This window comes from Carcharodon carcharias (assembly GCF_017639515.1).
Source record: "Carcharodon carcharias isolate sCarCar2 chromosome 27 unlocalized genomic scaffold, sCarCar2.pri SUPER_27_unloc_1, whole genome shotgun sequence".
NCBI lineage: Eukaryota > Metazoa > Chordata > Chondrichthyes > Lamniformes > Lamnidae > Carcharodon > Carcharodon carcharias.
This window is the reverse complement of record NW_024470624.1, coordinates 1636730-1657523: the sequence shown is the minus strand read 5'-3', so window position 1 is coordinate 1657523 and position 20794 is coordinate 1636730. Positions and strand designations below refer to the sequence as shown.

Here is a 20794-nt window from a genome sequence, read left to right as displayed (position 1 = left end):
TACTAGTCCCACATTGTTTCTCTTCGGCTCCTCTGTACCCTGTTCCCGTGATTCCTGCTTTGGACATAGGGGCACTGAGCCCTGGGGGTTGGGTCACCATTAGTCCCGGTCACTCCCTCCTGTGCCGATTGGTTGAAGGCCCATTTCCCAGTCAGTCCTCCAGTATCTTCCTGTCCCTCTATTAGTGTGACACCCATGGCAGTTTCCCAACTGGGGTGCAGGCCCCATTATTCTCAGCTAAATACAGCCCTCAGCTCTGTCACCTGGCTGTCATTGACATGAGCAATAGAGACAGAAAGGTGCTGGAGGCTTAAATGGGAAGTCGAAACTTGTGGCTCTAAACCAAATGTGAGGATCTCTGTAAAGACTGGTAACTTTTAAAAATAAATTCAAATTCCCAGTGAACAAATTAAAGGATCACACAATAAGATTTTATGTTTTGTGACTTTTACTGCAACAAACAATCGAGAAGCAATTTTGACTAAACACCACTTTTGTTGGCAACATATACCTTAAATTAACAAACAGAAATTTGCCATTTTGCTTTGAACATAATTAAAAATCCCACTCCACAGTTATATTTCACTATGTCCTTGAAGTAGACACTCAATTCTCATGGAACCTGTCCAAAGTGATTCTTTGCTCTTGAGAGTTTACTTCCATTCTTTTCCTTTCCCAATCTGGCAACATTTAACCTCAGAACTGTCTTTCACAGAAATCGTTCTCCTGGGTCATCCCTCTAACTCAAGCAAGGCAAGTCTTCCAGTCTTGTTTTAAATCCTCATGAATTTGATCTTTTCAACGTGAACACAATGTCCCATCCATATTCCCACGTGGTGAAACAGAGACTTGCCGTCTCTATCAGCTCTCTCTCTCTCTCTCAGATCTTGGCAGATTGATCTGTCTGTGAAATTCAAGGATGCCTTTTCGGGGAATTTTCCAATCTGATCCTCCAATGGCTTCCCATGGATCCTTCCCCTATTGAAGCCCATCTCCATGGCAATGTGAATCACATGAACCTTGTATCCAGGTAGACATGCCGATTAGTTACCTTTTAGGCTCTCAACTTCATTCTATCTTGAAATTAAATAGAAAATTCAAGTATAGTTGAAGGGACCGAAGGGATGGTCGCTAAATTTGCTGATGACACAAAGACTGGTAGGAAAGTAAGTTGTGAAGAGGACATAAGGAGACTACAAAAGGATATAGACAGGTTAAGTGAGTGGCCAAAGATCTGCCATTTGGAGCGTAATGTGAGAAAATGTGAAATCGTCTATTCTGGCAGGAAGAATAAAAAAGAAGCATATAATCAAGATGCTACGAGATTGCAGAGCTCTGAGATGCAGAGGGATCTGGGTGTCCTTGTGCCTGATTCGCAAAAGCTAAATATTCAGGTACAGCAAGTAATTAGGAAAGCTAACAGGATATTATTGTTAGAATTAGGGAGGTTATGCTTCAGTTATACAGGGCATTGGTGAGACCACATCTGGTATACGGTGTGCAGTAATGGTCTCCTTATTTAAGGAAGGCTGTAAATGTGTTGGAAGCAGTTCAGAGAAGGTTTACTAGACTAATACCTGGAATGGAAGGATTATCTTATAAGGAAAGGGTGGGACAGGCTGGGCTTGTATCCGCTGGAGTTTAGAAGAGTAAGAGGTGACTTGATTGAAACATATAAGATCCTGAGGGGCCTCGACAGGGTGGATGTGGAGAGGATGTTTCCTCTTGTGGGAGAATCTGGAAATTGGGGTCACGGTTTAAAAGTAATGGGTTGCCCCTTTAAGACAGAGGAGAGTTTTTTTCTCTCAGTGAGTCTTTGGATCTCTCTTCCTCAAAGGGCGGGGGAAGCAGAATCTTTGAATATTTTTGAGGCAGAGCGAGATAGGTTCTTGATAAACAAGAAGTAAAAGGTTATTGGGGGGTAGGTAGGAACGTGGAGCTGAGGTTACAATCAGATTTGCCATGAACTTATTGAATGGTGGAGCAGGCTCGAGGGGCCAAGTGGCCTACTCCTGCTCCTAATTCATATGATCCTATGTTATCACATCCTTTATAATGGATTCTAGCATTTTCCCTACTACTGATGTCAGGCTAACAGGTCTGTAGTTCCCCGTTTTCTCTCTCCCTCCTTAAATAGTGGGGGACATTTGCCATCTTCCAATCTGCAGGAACCATTCCAGAATCTGTAGAATTTTGGTGGATGATCACCAATGCATCCACTATCTCTACAGCCACCTCCTTCAACACTTTGGGATGTAGATCACCAGGTCCAGGGGATTTAACAACTTTCAACCCCATTCATTTCTCCAGTCGTACTTTTTTACCAATACTAATCTCTATCAGTTCCTCATGCTCACTAGTCCCTTGGTTCTCTAGTATTTTTGGGATGATTTCTGTATCTTCCTCTGTGAGGACAGACACACATTAGTTTCTCTGCCAATTCTTTATTCCCCATTATAAATTCTCCTGTCTCTGCCTGGAATGGACCCACTCTTCTCTTTGGTAATCTTTTCCTTTTCACATACTGATAGAGGCTTTTACATTCGCTTTTTATGTTTCTCGCCAGTTTGCTTTCATGTTCGATTTTCTCTTTCTTTATCAGTTTCTTGGTCCTCCTTTCCTGAGTTCTAAAAAAGTCTAATCCTCAGGCTTACTACTTTATTTGGTCACTTTAGGAGCCTCTTCCTTTGATCGAATGCAATCTTTATCTTTTCTTTGTTACGCTGTTAGGCACAGTTGCATCATTTTTCATCTTTGTTCCCAAAAGGAATCTATATTTGTTGTAAATGTGTCATGATTCCTTCAATGTTAGCTATTGTCCGTCTACTGTCATAACTTTTCATGTAGTTTCCCAATCTACCACAGCCAACTTGACCCTCAAACTGTGATAGTTTTCTTCTGTGAGAAACACCCAGATAAATTATACCAAAAAATCATCCAACCAGTACAACCCATCGCCATGGCAACCTGGCATGCTTTGGGTGGTTCCAAAAAGAAATGCAAACCAAATATATTTTACATTCCAACCACCCTTTCATCCTGTGATCCCTGTGAAATATGAAACTAGATATTCGCAACAAGGCTCAAAGAGCATCAGCCACTGGGACAAAGTCATGGGACTGGTCAGTTCAGCAGAAAGAAACCCTCTGACCCTCCCATATCACCAAGTGTCAGAATGAATATGGTTCAGTCCTAGATGTGATTAACAGCAGCAACAACAATAGCAGAATCCAAACCCTACAATCATCTGTGAACTCGCTGGTGTGTCTGCAGGTGGGATGACTGAGTGAAACCCTTCCCACACTCAGAGCAGGTGAACGGCCTCTCCCCAGTATGAACTCGCTGGTGCCTCAGCAGGTGGGATGACTGAGTGAATCCAATCGCACATTGAGGGCAGGTAAACGGCCTCGCCCCAGTGTGAAGCCGCTGGTGCAGCAACAGGTTGAATGACTGAGTGAATCCCTTTCCACAGTCAGAGCAAGTGAATGGCCTCTCCCCAGTGTGAGTTCGCTGGTGTGTCCGCAGCTGGGATAACCAAGTGAATCCCTTCCCACAATCAGAGCAGGTGAACGGCCTCTCCCCGGTGTGAACTCGCTGGTGTGCCTGCAGTCTGCAGAACTCAGTGAATCCTTTCCCACACTCAGAGCAGGTGACTGGCCTCTCAGTGTGAACCCGCTTGTGTGTCAGCAGGCTGGATGACCGAGTGAATCCCTTCCCACACTCGGAGCAGGTGAATGGTCTTTCCCCTGTGTGAACTCGCTGGTGAGTGAGTAGGTTGGGTAACCGAGTAAATCCCTTCCCACACTGAGAGCAGGTGAACAGCTTCTCCCCAGTGTGAATTTGCTGATGTGTCTGCAGGCTGGTTAACCGAGTGAATCCCTTCCCACACACGGAGCAGGTGAATGGCTTCTCCCCAGTGTGAATTCTCTGGTGTGTCTGCAAGTTGTTTAACCGAGTGAATCCCTTCCCACACACAGAGCAGGTGAACGGCTTCTCCCCGCTGTGAATTCGCTGGTGTGTTTGCAGGTTGTATAAGTGAGTGAATCCCTTCCCACAGTGAGAGCAGGTGAAGGGCCTCTCCCCAGTGTGAATTCGCTGGTGTGTTTGCAAGTTGTTTAACCGAGTGAATCCCTTCCCACACACAGTGCAAGTGAACGGCCTCTCCCCAGTGTGAACTCGTTGGTGTGTCTGCAGGCTGGTTAACCGAGTGAATCCTTTCCCACACACGGAGCAGGTGAATGGCCTCTCCCCATTGTGAACCCGCTGATGTGACTGCAGGTGTTGTAACCGAGCAAATCCCTTCCCACACTTAGAGCAGATGAATGGTCTCTCTCCGGTGTGACTGCGCCGATGAGTTTCCAGCTCAGAGGGGGCTTTGAATCCCTTCCCACAGTCCCCACATTTCCATGGTTTCTGCATGGTTCGGTGTCCTTGTGTCTCTCCAGGTTTGACGATCAGTTGAAGCCTTGTCCTCACACAGAACACATGTACGGTCTCTCTCTGCTGTGAATGGTGATGTTTTTTTCAGGCTATGTAACTGGTTAAAGCTCTTTCCAATGTCAGTGCACTGGAACACTCTCACACAGGTGTGTGTGTCTCGGTGCTTTTCCAGTCACACTGATGTTTAAAATCTTTTCAAGCAGACAGAACAGACAAACATTTCTCCTTCTAAATTCAAAAGCTGATCATATTCAGGTTCCGATAAATCGAGTGACTCAGTGAGATCTTAACCATTGATTTCAGATTTCTGTCTGTAAATCCTCTCCCCTTCTCGTATCCTGTGAAAGGAATTCACAACAGGCATCACTGTCAGTACAGGATAGAAGTTCACAACAGACAATTCTTGTTTGTATGGAGCATTCTTTCCTCTCTCATTTCTCCAAAAACACACTCTCTCTCTCTCCATTCTCACTCTGCTGTGCCTAACATACACCCTCCCAATCCTCCTGAAGGTTCAGCTGATCAACAGATCTACTCTCACTGCTTCCTGTCCAGGACACAGAGAAAATAAGAAATAGGAGCAGGCCCATTGAGCCTGCTCGGCCATTCAATGAGATCATGGCTATTCTACCTCGGCACTATTTTCTCGCACTATCCCCAATATTCCTTGATATCTTCAATATCTAGAAATATATCACTCTCTGTCTTGAATATATTTAATGACTGAGGCTCCAGAGTCCTGCAGGGATCAGTCCTGGGGCCCCATCTATTTATAATTCATATTAATGACTTGGATGATGGAATTGATATATTGTAGCCAACTTTGCCAATGATACAACGGTAGATAGGAAAGCAAGTTGTGAGGAGGATACAAAGAGACCACAAAGGGATAGCAATAGGTTTAGTGAGGGAGAAAATTATTGGCAGATGTAATATAATGTGTGAAAATGTGAGATTGTCCACTTTGGCAGGAAGAATAGAAAAGTAGAGCATTATTTAAATGGACGGAGACTGCAGAATACTGCAGTACATTAATCACAAAAAGTCACAATGCAGGTGCAGCAAGTAATGAGAAAGACAACTGGAATGTCGGCCTTTATTGCAAGGGGGATGGAGTATAAAAGTAGAAAAGTCTTTCTGCAGCTGTATAGGATATTGGTGAGACCGATATCTAAAGTACTGTGTGCAGTTCTGGTCTCCTTCTTTAAGGGGGTATATCTTCCATTGGAAGCAGTTCAGAGAAAGTTTACTAGACTGACTAGCGTACCCTAGAGAGTCAGCATGGACTCAAGTTTCCAAATGGACTCAATCAGTGTCATAGTGACTCTATAACTGGAAATATATAACGTAGTTACATTGCTATATTATAAGACTAGAAATAATAATAATAAATGTATTTAATTCTAGAACCATCAATAATATATCTAATATGTCCAATACTAATTTATTGTTCCTTTAAATGTCAGCCATCACCTGGGGAAACCAGCCCTTTAATTGTGAATATTAGGAAAGAGACCATCCTTTTAGCCAGACAAATAAATGTGTCAAGCTGAGGGAGCAAAGAATGTCTTTAAGAGAGAGAGACCTGGGCCAACCTTTCCAGAGTCTGCAAACTCCCTGGATTCACTTCCTTTCCCTTCAGTTCCTGCAAGTCAACAATTTGCCCCCAGAATGAGAAAAGAAATGGAAAGGGGGAGAAAAGAAAGTGTTTTACTCACAGATGTTGGACACAGGAGGAAGTTTTCGTCCGGTTGAAGCTCAATCTTCATTCACACAAAGCCCGCGCTCTGATTGGCTGGAGGACCCGAGTCCTTCCTGCCCTCCAATTCTCTCCATTGGTCAATCTCCCGAATAAAGACAATGGGGCAGCGGAAGCCTTCGCGGACGCGGGAGACCCTCTGAAACCCATGGTGAGTTGATCGGTAGGCCAAACGCCATTCCCCGCACATGCGCAGTTTCCCCCTCTCCCTTGGACATGCGCAGTCCCGGGCCTCCTGCACCCGCGGCAGATAGAGCGGTTTCCCCAACGCTGTGGATTGTGGGAGCTGCGGCCACCATTACTCTTCCGGAGCCCAGTCTCCAAACTTCTGGGACTGGGATGGAAAATGGGGATGGGGGGGGGCAATGACCCCGCCCTAACACAAAGTACATGTGGGTAGTCACTGGATTTGATTGTGACGCCCCCTTAGCAAATTTGTTAACTTCAGGTGTAAAGATTTAGACACTTGGGTGACATATTGGGGAGGGCAATAGGTGAGTGTGAAACTGAACCCAAGAGTCAGCACCTTCAGAGGAGGAGAATTGTGGGAAAGGGGGAGGAGGATAGGAGGACGAATTAGTGTTTCAATCAATAGAGAGGAAGGAGTGTGTCGGGCAGAGATTCATAGTTTGAATGGGAGAAGGATATTTGTTGATAACCAGGATTGTCAGTTCTGAATTTCGATCCTGTTGTTACAGTGATTTTTTTGTAAACTCCCCTTATAGTGTATTGGAGAGGGAGAATTTAGAGACAGGAAACTCAAAACAGATAATACATCAAAATCTGACAGTCACTCGATTCATCAGTTTCTGAATATCATTGGTTTTTGAACCTAGAAAAAGAAATAGTTCACTCTTCTGTCTGTTGGAAAAGATATCAATGATCCATGGTTGGTGTCTTGTCAAGGCTTAAACTGATCATCCAACTGGACAGACTCAAGGACACATCCATTACAGAGAAACCGTGGAAATATTGGGACAGTGCAAAGGGATTCTGATCCCCATCTGAGTTGGATACATGTTCACACTGAGGAACAGCCATTCACCTGCTCCAGGTGGGAAGCAGTTTACGGGTTCTATCAGCTGACTCACCCATCAGCGACTTCACACTGAAGGGAGGGAAAGGCCATTCACCCACTCCATGTGGGAAGTGGTTTACAGATTCTATCAGCTGACTGACCCATCAGCGACTTCACACTTAATGCATTTTCCCCATAGTCCTGTTTCTGTTTAAATAATCATCTAATGCCCTCTTGAATGTCTCAATTGAAACTGCCTCCACCACACTTCCAGCTAGTGCATTCCAGACCTGTACCACTCATTGTGTGAAAAAGCTTTTTTCTCACATCATATTTACTTCTTTTGCAAATCACTTTCAATCTGTGACCTCTCGTTCTCGATCCTTTTATGAACAGGGACAGTTTCTCCCTATCTACTCTGTCCAGACCCCTCATGACACCCATCATTAACACCTCAATCAAATCTCTTCTTAGCCTTCTCTGCTCCAAGGATAACAGTCCCAACTTCACCAATTTATCTTCATAGATGAAGTTTCTCATCCCTGGAACCATCCTTGTAAACCTCTTCCGTACTCTCTCCAATGTATACACATCTTTCCAAAAGTGTGGTGCACAGAACTGTACACAATACAGTGATGGCCTGATCTTTATGGCCCCCGGTTCCAGTCTCCCCAAACAACTGAAAACATTTTCCTGACATCAATCCCATCACACCCCTTCACAATCTTAAAGACCTCTATCAGGACACCCCCTCCTCCTTGGCTGGAGGCCCATTTCCCAGTCAGTCTTCCAGCACCTCTCTGTCTCTCTGTTAGTGCAATATCCATGACAGTTTCCCAACTGGGGTGCAGGCCCCATTATTCTCAGTTAAATTCAGCCCTCAGCTCCGTTGCCTGGCTGTCATTGATACCAGCAATAGAGAGACAGGAAGATGTCTGAAGTTCAATTGAGAAGTTGAAACTTGTGACTTTAAACCAACACTTCAATACTTGTCCATCAAGTAGCTGCTTGTTACTTGGGGTTTTTATTATTAGCTTTAGGCACTAAAGGCAACAGGTGGGGGATTTTATAGAATTGCTTTCCCATTCTAACTTTGTATTGTCTATAGTGTCAGCTGTGGCTCAGTGGATCACACTCTCACCTCTGGGTTAGAAGATTGTTGGTCCCAGTCCAGGGACCTGAGGACAAAAGTCACATCCAACATTCTGAGTGCCAGCAATGAGGGAGTGCTGCACTGTCAGATCTGCTGTCTTTTGGATGAGATGCTAACCCAAGGACCCTGTCTGCTGCTTTGGGTGGACTTAGAACTTCCCGGGGTCACTATTTCGAAGTTGAGCAGGGGAGTTATCCCCAGTGTCCTGGCCGATTTTTATCAATTAACATCACCAAGAACAGATTATCTGGTCAGTGTCACATTGCTGTTTGTGGGATCTTGCTGTGTGTAAATCTGCCACGTTTCCCACATTACAACAGTGACTGCACTTTGAAATTACTTCATTGGCTATAAAGCACTTTGGGACATTGTGTGGCTGTGAAAGACGCTATATAAATGCAATTACTAAAATTTAAGATTGATATTATCTGATCTTGTTCTCTGTTACATAATTGATTTCAGTCACCCCAACGTGCCATTTAATGAATTAACTTCGATTTAGACAAGACTTTAACCAGTTAAGGCAGAGGCAGAATTGTCTGGATAGTAAATTTAAAAAGAGGTTTATTAAAAGAAAAAGGTTTACTTAACAACTTTAAGACATTGATTTTTACAACTTCATGCAGTGATCAGTCTGTAGAAGCGTAACCCTCTCTGGCTCCCTCTTTTATAGTAATTCTTGTGGAATTCGCCTTCGGGAGTCTAGCTCCTTCTTTGACATGTAATTTCCTTGGAACTCGGCCTTGGGAGTCTTCAGTACTTGGCTAGCAAGATAGACCTTCAGATCCTCTACTTTTATCCCCAAAGTAACCATTACTTTACGTTAGAGTTGGGCCATTGTAACATGACAATTGGTCAGGTGGTTACTAGATTAATTTAATTAGTTCCCCAATTACTTACTCTACCTTCTCTCATTATCTTAGACAAGAATACAACAGAACTGTTTCCTACTATGCCTTTATCTTATTCTATACCATCCCTTATTCATAGAGATTCAAACTTTGAGGCTAATCAGAGCTTGAAGGTCTCTCTTGACAGTACATTTATCTTCCATTGCATATCCTTTACATTCACAGCAATTAAGCTTTTATATTCTTAACAGCAAATAAAACTCTGTCTTTACTATAACTACTGATTCATTATTGATTCATTAATTGTAACTCAATTAAGGCTCACTACTTATTCAATCATCTGTTCCTGGCTGGTAGTTATTTATAAGAGTAATTGCAGAAGAGACATGTTGAAGCTTTTCATCTTGCACTCATCAGAGCATTTGCAAGAATGCCAAGTGCAAAGGGAACAACAATTAATACTTCATGAGAAGAGAGTGCTGATTGGTTGGTGAAATGGACTTTGATTGGTAGAGGAATTGACAGGGAGAATGCACCATTGAACTGATGACTGATAGCCAACTACCAAGGGTTGTTTAAGTTCAAACCAGGCAGATTGACTCTGTTTGATCAAGGAATTGCCATGGTGAATGAACCAGAGTATGGCTGTTGCTTATTTTATTCAGTCGAAACAAGTGAATGTGTGTACATGTTCTTTTTGTCTGCAAATAAGAGGGCTCTGCATATTAATATACATAGTTTTTAGAACACATCAGTACACTACACTGCGAGATCAATCCAAGATCAATATATAGTTAAGGAAGAAAAGTTACAGACTGTGAAACCATGCAAGAAGCCAGATGTTAAATTAAGATGGCTTCCTTGACCTTGTTACTTATAACAGTGAATAAAATATGAAAGTGATTGAGTTTTAAAACAAAATTTGACTTTGCAGGCCTACCTACAGTTTCTTACATGACAACAGTGACTCCACTTCAAAGGCACTGCATCAGCTGTAAAATGCTTCTGGGGTCTTGTGCTAGTGACAGGTGCTATAGAAGTGCAATTTTTTTCAGTTGTCCACAAATATGATACGTGACACTCGGTCCCCTCATCAAAATCATAAAATTAAGACCCTGTAATTACGAGTGGAAATAACATGCCTTTGACACGTTTTTGAATACTCTGTGAAAATCCACACACACTATATCCTGAATGATTTGTTTGAAAACACAGCGAGTTGTTGTGATTTGGGATGCACTGCCTGACAACAGTGCGAGAAGCAGTTTTGACTGTATCTTTCAAAAGGGAACTGGACAGAATCTTGAAAGGAAAAGAAAATTGCAGGGCAATGGGATTAATTGGGTATTTATTTCAAAGGGGCAGGACTGGCAGAATAGCCTCCTTCTGTGTCTATGAGATGTGTGTACATTTCACACGGGTGGTAATGACCTGGAACCCACTTCCTATGAGGGTGGCAGAAGCAGGGATGAGGGAATGGTTTCTAAAGGAAGCTGGATGACCACTTCAGGGAGATAGACCTACAGAGTTACGGGGATCCAGCAGGGCAATGAGACTGACTAGTTTGCTCTACAGGGAGCCTTCTACAGTCAGGAACGTGATGGTCCCGTGTCCAACCTAATGACTCTATGATCTAAAGCGAGAAATTTCAGCGGCTGGCGTCTCTCCAATTAACTGAAGTCCATCATCCATGGTTCCATTCTCATAAATCCTCTCTCCAGCCCTGAGACTCAATGGAACAGAGACAAATGTATTTATTTTAGATCTACCTGCAGTGGTAGGAAAAACACTATTTACTATCCAGGATAACATAAATGTCCTTCATCAGTTTTTGTGGATCATTTCAGTGGAAATGTGCACTGCCAGGTTCAAAGAGCATCAGCCACTGGAAGCAAAGAAACCCTTCAACCCTCCCACTTCACCAAGTGTCAGAATGAACATGGTTCAGTCCTGGATGTGATTAACAGCAGCAATAACAGTAGAATCCAATCCCTGGAATCACTTGTGAACTAGCTGGTGTCTCAGCAGGCTGGATGACTGAGTGAATCCCTTCCCTCACTCAAAGCAGGTGAACAGACTCTCCCTGGTGTGAACACACTGGTGTGTCAGCAGGTTCAATGAATTACAGAATCCCTTCCCACACTCAGAGCAATTGAATGGCCTCTCCCCAGTGTGAACTCGCTGGTATCTCAGCGGGCTGGATAAATAAGCAAATCCCTTCCCACACTGGAGCAGATGAATGGCCTCTCCCCAGTGTGAACTCGCTGGTGCATCTGCAATTTGGACATCTGAATGAATCCTTTCCCACACTCAGAGCAGGTGAATGGCCTTTCACTGGTGTGGACCCGCTGGTGTTCCCACAGGTTAGATGACCTTCTAAAACTCTGTGCAGTTAGGGCAACTGAATGGTCTCTCCTCAGTGTGAATGAGCTGGTGAAACATCAATTCCTGAGAACTTTTGAAGCCACTCCCACAGTCAGGGCATTTACAGAGTCTCTCATTGGTGTAAGTGATATGGTGTCTCAGCAGGTTGGATGACTGAGTGAATCCCTTCCCTCACTCAAAGCAGGTGAACAGACTCTCCCTGGTGTTAACTCGCTGGTGTCTCAGCAGGTGGGATGACCGAGTGAATCCCTTCCCACACTCAGAGCAAGTGAACTGTCTCTCCCTGGTGTGAACTCGCTGGTGTGTCTGCAAGTGGGATGACTGAGTGAATCCCTTCCCACACACAGGGCAGGTGAATGCCCACTTCCCAGTGTGACTGCGCTGATGAATTTCCAGCTTTGATGGGAGTATGAATCCCTTCCCACAGTCTCCACATGTCCACTGTTTCTTCATGCTGCAGGTGTCCTTGGGTCTCTTCAGATTCATGATCAACTGAGTGGTCCACACACATGGGGCAGGTGAACGGCCTCTCCCCAGTGTGAACTCACTGGTGTCTCAGCAGGGTGGATGAATCCTTGAATCCCTTCCCACAATCAGAGCAGGTGAATGGTCCCTCCCCAGTGTGGGCTTGCTGATATCTCAGCAGGCTGGATAAATAAGCAAATCCCTTACCACACTGGAGCAGATGAATGACCTCTCCCCAGTGTGAACTCGCTGGTGCATCTGCCACTCCCGCTGCAGTAAATGGGGATGCTTTTTCAGGCTGCGTAACTGGTTAAAGCTCCTTCCAAAGTCAGTACACTGGAACACTCTCATTCGGGTGTGTGTGTCTCGGTGCTTTTTCAATAACACTGATTTTTAAACCTTCTGAAGCAGACTGAACAAACAAACATTTCTCCTTCTAGCTTCAAAGGCCATTGATATTCAGTTCCCAATGAATTGACCGACTTGGTAAGATCTTTTCGTGATGTTTGGTTTGAGATTTCTGCCTGCAAATCTTCCCCTTCTAATAGCCTATAAAAGAAGTTTACAAAAGTCATCATTGTCAGTACAGGATGGAAATTCAGAACAGACAATTCTAGTTTCTAGGGAACATTCTTTCCTCTCTCATTGACCAAAAGCTGTAAATCTCTGCCCCACATACTCTTCCTCCATTCTCACTCTGCTGTACCTAATATACCCTCCCAATTCTCATGAAGGTGCCGATTCATGCTGATCCACACAGTGGTTTTGTTCAGGACACAGAGTCCTGAAAATCTTCGTGCAGGCCGCTAGACCGAGAACACATTGACTGGTGGAAGTGGAGACAATCAGTGGTTTCAAAATGAACTTGAAGGAATTAAACCTGCAGGGGAACTGGGATATAGATAGGGAACAGGACTGACTGGGTTGCTCTACAGAGAGTGGACAAGGACTTGAATTGCCAAATGGATTCCTTCAGTGCTGTAATGACTCTATGACTGGAAATATGTAACATAGCGGCAGTGCTATATTACAGGGCTAGAAATAATAATAAATATATTTTATGAGAGAAGCAGAAATAGAACATTTAATATGTATCATATAACAACACTAGACAAATCTCTGCCCTGTTTAATTTTACTGTCTCCTTAAACGTCAGCCGTCTCCAGGGGAAGACACCTCTTTAATTGTGAACATTAGGAAAGAGACCATCCTTTTAGCCAGACAAATAAGTGTGTCAAGCTGAGGAAGCAAAGGATGTCAATGTCTTTAAGAGAGAGACTTGGGCCAACCTTTCCAGAGTCTGCACCCTCCCTGGATTCACTTCCTTTCCCGTCAGTTCCTGCAAGTCAACAATTTGCCCCCAGAATGATAAAAGAAATGGAAAGTGGGAAACATTGATTTCCTCACAGATGTTGCCCAGAGGAGGAAGTTTTAGTCTGAAGCTCAGAGATAAAAACAAAAACTGCGGATGCTGGAAATCCAAAACAAAAAATAAAAAATACCTGGAAAAACTCAGGTCTGTCAGCATCAGCGGAGAAGAGCACAGTTGACATTTCGAGTCCTCATGACCCTTCAACAGAACGAAGTAAAAATAGGAGAGGGGTGAAATATAAGCTGGTTTAAGGGGGAGGGGGAGAGAGAAGGGAGAGAAGACTAGGCACTTTACAGCCTTCCGGACTGAATATTGAGTTCAACAATTTTAGATCTTAAACTCCCTCCTCCATCCCCACCCCCTTTCCGTTTCTTCCCCCTCCTTTTTGTTTCTTCCAATAATTTATATAGATTTTTCTTTTCCCACCTATTTCCATTATTTTTAATGTATTCCACCGATCATTTATCTATACCTTTTATGCCCTTTTAGTCTTATTTCACCCCACCCACCTTGTCTGTCCTGCCATCCATTCTTAATTAGCACATTCTTTTAGTTAATATCACCAGCTTCAACACCTCTTTGTTCTTTTGTCTGTAACGTCGTTTGGTTATCTCCTCCTATCACTGCTTGCTTGTCCCAACAACCAACCCCCACCCCCTTCTCTCTCTACCCACCCACCGCACCCCCCCCCCCAAGCCTTAAACCAGCTTATATTTCACCCCTCTCCTATTTTTACTTAGTTCTGTTGAAGGGTCATGAGGACTCGAAACGTCAACTGTACTCTTCTCCGCCGATGCTGCCAGACCTGCTGAGTTTTTCCAGCTATTTTTTATTTTTCGTTTTAGTCTGAAGCTCATTGTCCAACTTCCGCATTGTGACGTCCACAATGGCCTGAATCAGCCAATAGGAATCAGTCTGCTCCGTGGTGACGTCCTCGGGTTCCAGCCTGCTGGCCAGGCTAAAACAGAATTACCTGGAAAAACTCAGCAGGTCTGGCAGCATCGGCGGAGAAGAAAAGAGTTGACGTTTCGAGTCCTCATGACCCTTCGACAGAACTTGAGTTCGAGTCCAGGAAAGAGCTGAAATATAAGCTGGTTTAAGGTGTGTGTGTGGGGGGCGGAGAGATAGAGAGACAGAGAGGTGGAGGGGGTTGGTGTGGTTGTAGGGACAAACAAGCAGTGATAGAAGCAGATCATCAAAAGATGTCAACGACAATAGTACAATAGAACACATAGGTGTTAAAGTTAAAGTTGGTGATATTATCTAAACGAATGTGCTAATTAAGAATGGATGGTAGGGCACTCAAGGTATAGCTCTAGCGGGTTTTTTTTTAATAATGGAAAAGGAAAATCTTTATAATTTATTGGGAAAAAAAAAGAGAAGGGGGAAACAGAAAGGTGGTGGGGATGGGGGAGGGAGCTCACGACCTAAAGTTGTTGAATTCAATATTCAGTCCGGAAGGCTGTAAAGTCCCTAGTCGGAAGATGAGGTGTTGTTCCTCCAGTTTGCGTTGGGCTTCACTGGAACAATGCAGCAAGCCAAGGACAGACATGTGGGCAAGAGAGCAGGGTGGAGTGTTAAAATGGCAAGCGACAGGGAGGTTTGGGTCATTCTTGCGGACAGACCGCAGGTGTTCTGCAAAGCGGTCGCCCAGCTTACGTTTGGTCTCTCCAATGTAGAGGAGACCACATTGGGAGCAACGAATGCAGTAGACTAAGTTGGGGGAAATGCAAGTGAAATGCTGCTTCACTTGAAAGGAGTGTTTGGGTCCTTGGACGGTGAGAAATTCCACCCCTCATGTTTCGGACCCAACCAGGATTACAGGTATCTCCGGGACATAAACCGTTTCTCGGACTGCTGTTCCCGTCACATTCTGAAATCCACTCTCAGTGCCATGCGCCGCCATATGAACACACTCAACCTCTCCCTCCAGCAGCACCGCCGTACCCTTTCTCAAAGCTGCGCATGCCCCCAGTTTCATTTTATCCTTCGGCTCATCCGACACCTCAACAAGAAACTTTTTCTCTTTCTCTCAAGTGCTAAGGAACGCAAGCTCCAACAGCTCATCGACACCAACACCCATCTAGGACCCTCCACCCCTGCCTGTCCCTCCGTCCCCACCCTTTCTTCCAGTCCCAACCCCAGCCGTGTATTCACTATACCCCCTGACCTTCCCCTCTCCGATGCTGAACGTTCAGTGCTCAGCAAAGGACTTAGTTTCATACCCTTACGCCCTCACCTCAATGAATTTCGGGCTCGGCACGATACTGAACTCTTCTTCCGCCGTCTTCGTCTCCGGGCTCACTTCTTTGGGCAGGAGTCCTCTCCCAGTTCAACGGATCCTTTTACCCATCTCCAATATTCTCCCTCCACCTGGACCCCTCCCTCTGGATTTTTACCTTCTCTCGATCTTTTCATTGAGAACTGTCGGCGCGACATTAGTCGTTTCAATTTCTCTGCTCCTCTCACCCATTCTAACCTGTCTCTCTCTGAACTTACTGCACTCCATTCTCTCAGGTCCAACCCTGACATTGTCATCAAACCCGCTGACAAGGGTGGTGCTGTTGTTGTCTGGCGCACTGACCTCTACCTCGCGGAGGCTGAGCGTCAACTCGCAGACACTTCCTCCTACCTCTCCCTGGACCATGACCCCACCACTGAACATCAGGCCACTGTTTCCAGGACTGTCACTGACCTCATCTCCTCTGGGGATCTCCCTCCCACAGCTTCCAACCTGATAGTCGCCCAACATCGGACGGCCCGCTTCTATCTCCTACCCAAAATCCACAAACAGAACTGCCCCGGTAGACCGATCGTCTCAGCTTGCTCCTGCCCCACAGAACTCATTTCTCGTTATCTTGACTCCCTTCTCTCTCCCCTTGTCCAGTCCCTTCCCACCTACATCCGTGATTCCTCTGACACCTTACGTCACATCAACAATTTCCAGTTCCCTGGCCCCTACCGCTTCCTCTTCACCATGGACGTCCAATCCCTCTACACCTCCATCCCCCACCAGGATGGTCTGAGGGCCCTTAGCTTCTTCCTCGAACAGAGGCCCGAACAATCCCCATCCACCACGACTCTCCTCCGTCTGGCTGAACTTGTTCTCACGCTGAACAATTTCTCCTTCAACTCCTCTCACTTCCTCCAAATAAAAGGTGTGGCTATGGGTACCCGCATGGGCCCCAGCTATGCCTGTCTCTTTATGGGGTATGTGGAACATTCCTTGTTGCAGTCCTACTCTGGCCCCCTTCCACAACTCTTTCTCCGGTACATCGATGATTATTTCGGTGCCGCTTCATGCTCTCGTCAGGACTTGGAAAAATTTATTAATTTTGCTTCCAATCTCCACCCCTCCATCATTTTCACGTGGTCCATCTCTGACACTTCCCTTCCCTTCCTTGACCTCTCTGTCTCAATCTCTGGTGATAGACTGTCTACCAATATCCATTACAAACCCACCGACTCCCACAGCTATCTCGACTACAGCTCCTCACACCCCACTTCCTGTAAGGACTCCATCCCATTCTCTCAGTTCCTTCGCCTCCGCCGCATCTGTTCCGATGATGCTACATTCAAAAACAGTTCCTCTGACATGTCCTCCTTCTTCCTTAACCGAGGTTTTCCACCCACGGTCGTTGACAGGGCCCTCAACCGTGTCCGGCCCATCTCCCGTGCATCCGCCCTCACTCCTTCTCCTCCCTCCCAGAAACATGATAGGGTCCCCCTTGTCCTCACTTATCACCCCACCAGCCTCCGCATTCAAAGGATCATCCTCCGCCATTTCTGCCAACTCCAGCATGATGCCACCACCAAACACATCTTCCCTTCACCCCCCTTATCGGCATTCCGTAGGGATCGCTCCCTCCGGGACACCCTGTTCCACTCCTCCATCACCCCCTACTCCTCAACCCCCTCCTATGGCACAACCCCATGCCCACGCAAAAGATGCAACACCTGCCCCTTCACTTCCTCTCTCCTCACCGTCCAAGGACCCAAACACTCCTTTCAAGTGAAGCAGCATTTCACTTGCATTTCCCCCAACTTAGTCTACTGCATTCGTTGCTCCCAATGTGGTCTCCTCTACATTGGAGAGACCAAACGTAAGCTGGGCGACCGCTTTGCAGAACACCTGCGGTCTGTCCGCAAGAATGACCCAAACCTCCCTGTCGCTTGCCATTTTAACACTCCACCCTGCTCTCTTGCCCACATGTCTGTCCTTGGCTTGCTGCATTGTTCCAATGAAGCCCAACGCAAACTGGAGGAACAACACCTCATCTTCCGACTAGGGACTTTACAGCCTTCCGGACTGAATATTGAATTCAACAACTTTAGGTCGTGAGCTCCCTCCCCCATCCCCACCCCCTTTCTGTTTCCCCCTTCTTTTTTTTCCAATAAATTATAAAGATTTTCCTTTTCCCACCTATTTCCATTATTTAAAAAAAAACCCACTAGAGCTATACCTTGAGTGCCCTACCATCCATTCTTAATTAGCACATTCGTTTAGATAATATCACCAACTTTAACTTTAACACCTATGTGTTCTATTGTACTATTGTCGTTGACATCTTTTGATGATCTGCTTCTATCACTGCTTGTTTGTCGCTACAACCACACCAACCCCCTCCACCTCTCTGTCTCTTTATCTCTCCGCCCCCCACACACACACCTTAAACCAGCTTATATTTCAGCTCTTTCCTGGACTCGAACTCAAGTTCTGTCGAAGGGTCATGAGGACTCGAAACGTCAACTCTTTTCTTCTCCGCCGATGCTGCCAGACCTGCTGAGTTTTTCCAGGTAATTATGTTTTTGTTTTGGATTTCCAGCATCCGCAGTTTTTTTGTTTTTATCTGCTGGCCAGGATCGCGGACACGGGAGCCCCGCCCCCACCCATTGTTCCTCCTCCACCTCCTCGAGTCAAGGTTTCCAGACAACCGGCTGACGGCTCCGGCCAGAGCGAAAAGCCGCTCGGAGAACACGGGAGAAGGGAAACTGAGCACGTGTGGGGTTTAGCCCGCCCCCTTCCCATCATGCTGAGGGGTTGGCCAATGGAAAGAGTTGGAGAATGGGAAAGGGCCCTGGTCCTCCAGCCAATCAGAGTGCAGGCTTTGTGTGAATGAAGATTGAGCTTCACACAGACTAAAACTCCCCCCTGTGTCCAACATCTGTGAGTAAAACACTTTCTTTTCTCCCCCTTTCCATTTCTTTTCTCATTCTGGGGGGAAATTGTTGACTTGCAGGAACTGAAGGGAAAGGAAGTGAATCCAGGGAGGGTGCAGGGGGAAGGTTGGCCCAGGTCTCTCTCTCTCTTAAAAACATTGACATCCTTTGCTCCCTCAGCTTGACACATTTATTTGGCTGGATGAAAGGATGGTCTCTTTTCTCATGTTCACAGTTAATGGGGTGGTTTCCCCAGGAGATGGCTGACATTTAAGGGGACAGTAAATTAATATAGGACAAAGATGTGTCTAGTGTTGTTATATGGTACATATTAGCTATATTATTGATGGCTCTGTAAGAACGTGTTTATTATTCTTTCTAGTCTTGTAATATGGTACTGTAACTATGTTATATATTGCTAGTCATAGAGTCATTATGACACAGAAGGAGTCAATTTAGCAGCTCGAGTAGATGCCGACTCTGTGGAGCAATTCAGTCAGTCCCATTCCCCCTCTATATCCCCGTTCCTCTGCAAGTTTATTCCCTTCAATTTCATTCTGAAATCAATGACCCTCTCCACTTCCACCACCTTCATAGGCAGTGAGTTCCATGGCATATCCAACCTGCAGGGACACTGGCTGTCGAAATAGATTTTTCCCTCACAGCTCCATGTATCTCTAATTATGTAATAGAGTACTATGTATTACACACATAATAGTGCAGTACTATTGGGTGTATATTAGATACTGCAGATTGAGAATTGAGAGGGAGTGTGTGGGATGGAGATGTACAGTTTTTGCGGAACGAGTGCACCATAGAAACTAGAATTGTCTGTTCTGAATTTCTATCCTGTACTGGCAGTAATGACTTTTGTAATCTTCTTTTACAGGATATTAGAAGGGAAGGATGTGCAGACAGAAATCTCAAACAAATCATCACATCAAGATCTGACGCAACCACTTGATTCATGGGACCTGAGTATCACTGGCCTTTGAATCTGGAAGGAGAAATGTTTGTCTGTTCTGTTTGCTTCACGAGATTTTAAATATCAGTGTGACTGGAAAAGTACCGAGACACACACACCTGAGTGAGAGTGTTCCAATGCACTGACTGTGGAAAGAGCTTTAGCCAGTTACGCAACCTGAAAAAATACCACACCATTCACAGTGAGGAGAGACCGTGCATGTGTTCTGTGTGAGGACGAGGCTTCAACTGATCACTGAACCTGGAGAGACTCAAGGACACCCGCACCATGCAGAACCATGGAAATGTGGGGACTGTGGGAAGGGATTCAATTACCCATCTCACCTGGAAATTCATTGGTGCAGTCACAGTGGGGAGAGGCCGTTCATCTGCTTTGTTTGTGGGAAGGAATTCATTCAGTTATTGTCCTTGGAGTCACACCAGCGAGTTCACACTGGGGAGAGGCCGTTCACCTGCTCTGAGTGCGGGAAGGGATTCACTCAGTTATCCAACCTGCAGGGACACCAGCGAGTTCACACTGTGGAGAGACTATTCACCTGCTCCGAGTGTGGGAAAGGATTCACTCATTCATCCCACCTGCAGACACACAAACAAGTTCACAATGGGGAGAGGCCGTTCTTCTGTTCTGAGTGTGGGAGGCGATTCAGTAATTCTTCTGATCTCCGAAAACACAAGCGTATTCACACCGGGGAGAGGCCATTCACCTGCCCTGAGTGTGGGAAGGGATTCACTCAGTCATCCCACCTGCAGCAACACCAAGTTCACAAGTGATTACAGGAGTTGGATTCTGCTGTTAATCACATTCAGGACTGAACCATGTTCATTCTGACTACTGGTGAAGTGGGAGGGTTGGAGGGTTTCTTTCTGCTGGACTGGCCGGTCTCATGATTTTGCTTCCAGTGGCTGATGCTCTTTGAGCCTGGGAGTGCACATTTCCACTGAAATGATCCACAAAAGTTGATGAAAATAGATTTGTTTTATCCTGGAAAGTAAATAGTGATTATTCCTACCAATACAGGTAGATCTGAAATAAATATAGAGGGTGCAGGTAAAACTAAGCAGGTCTGGCAGCATCTGTGTAGAGAGAAACAGAGTTAACTTTTCGAGTCCAATATGACTCTTCCTCAGAACTTCAGAGAGGGAAAAATGTGATGGGTTTGATGCTGTTGAAAAATGGGGGAGGGTCAGGTAGAGCAAAAGGGAAAGT

General features: G+C 45.4%; 2 protein-coding genes across 2 annotated transcripts in view; both read right to left on the bottom strand.

Moving 5' to 3' along the window:
• The window catches only part of LOC121273703 (zinc finger protein 229-like), a 1112939-nt gene that overhangs the window by 741546 nt on the left and 350599 nt on the right, over positions 1–20794 (bottom strand). The window lies entirely within an intron of this gene.
• LOC121273688 (zinc finger protein 229-like) lies at positions 2018–6392 on the bottom strand. The gene is made up of 2 exons (XM_041180844.1): positions 6159–6392; positions 2018–4778 (listed from the first exon to the last, which is right to left on the bottom strand). The coding sequence occupies exon 2, from the start codon at positions 4417–4419 to the stop codon at positions 3244–3246; it is 1176 nt and encodes a 391-aa protein (XP_041036778.1). The 5' UTR covers positions 4420–4778; positions 6159–6392; the 3' UTR covers positions 2018–3243.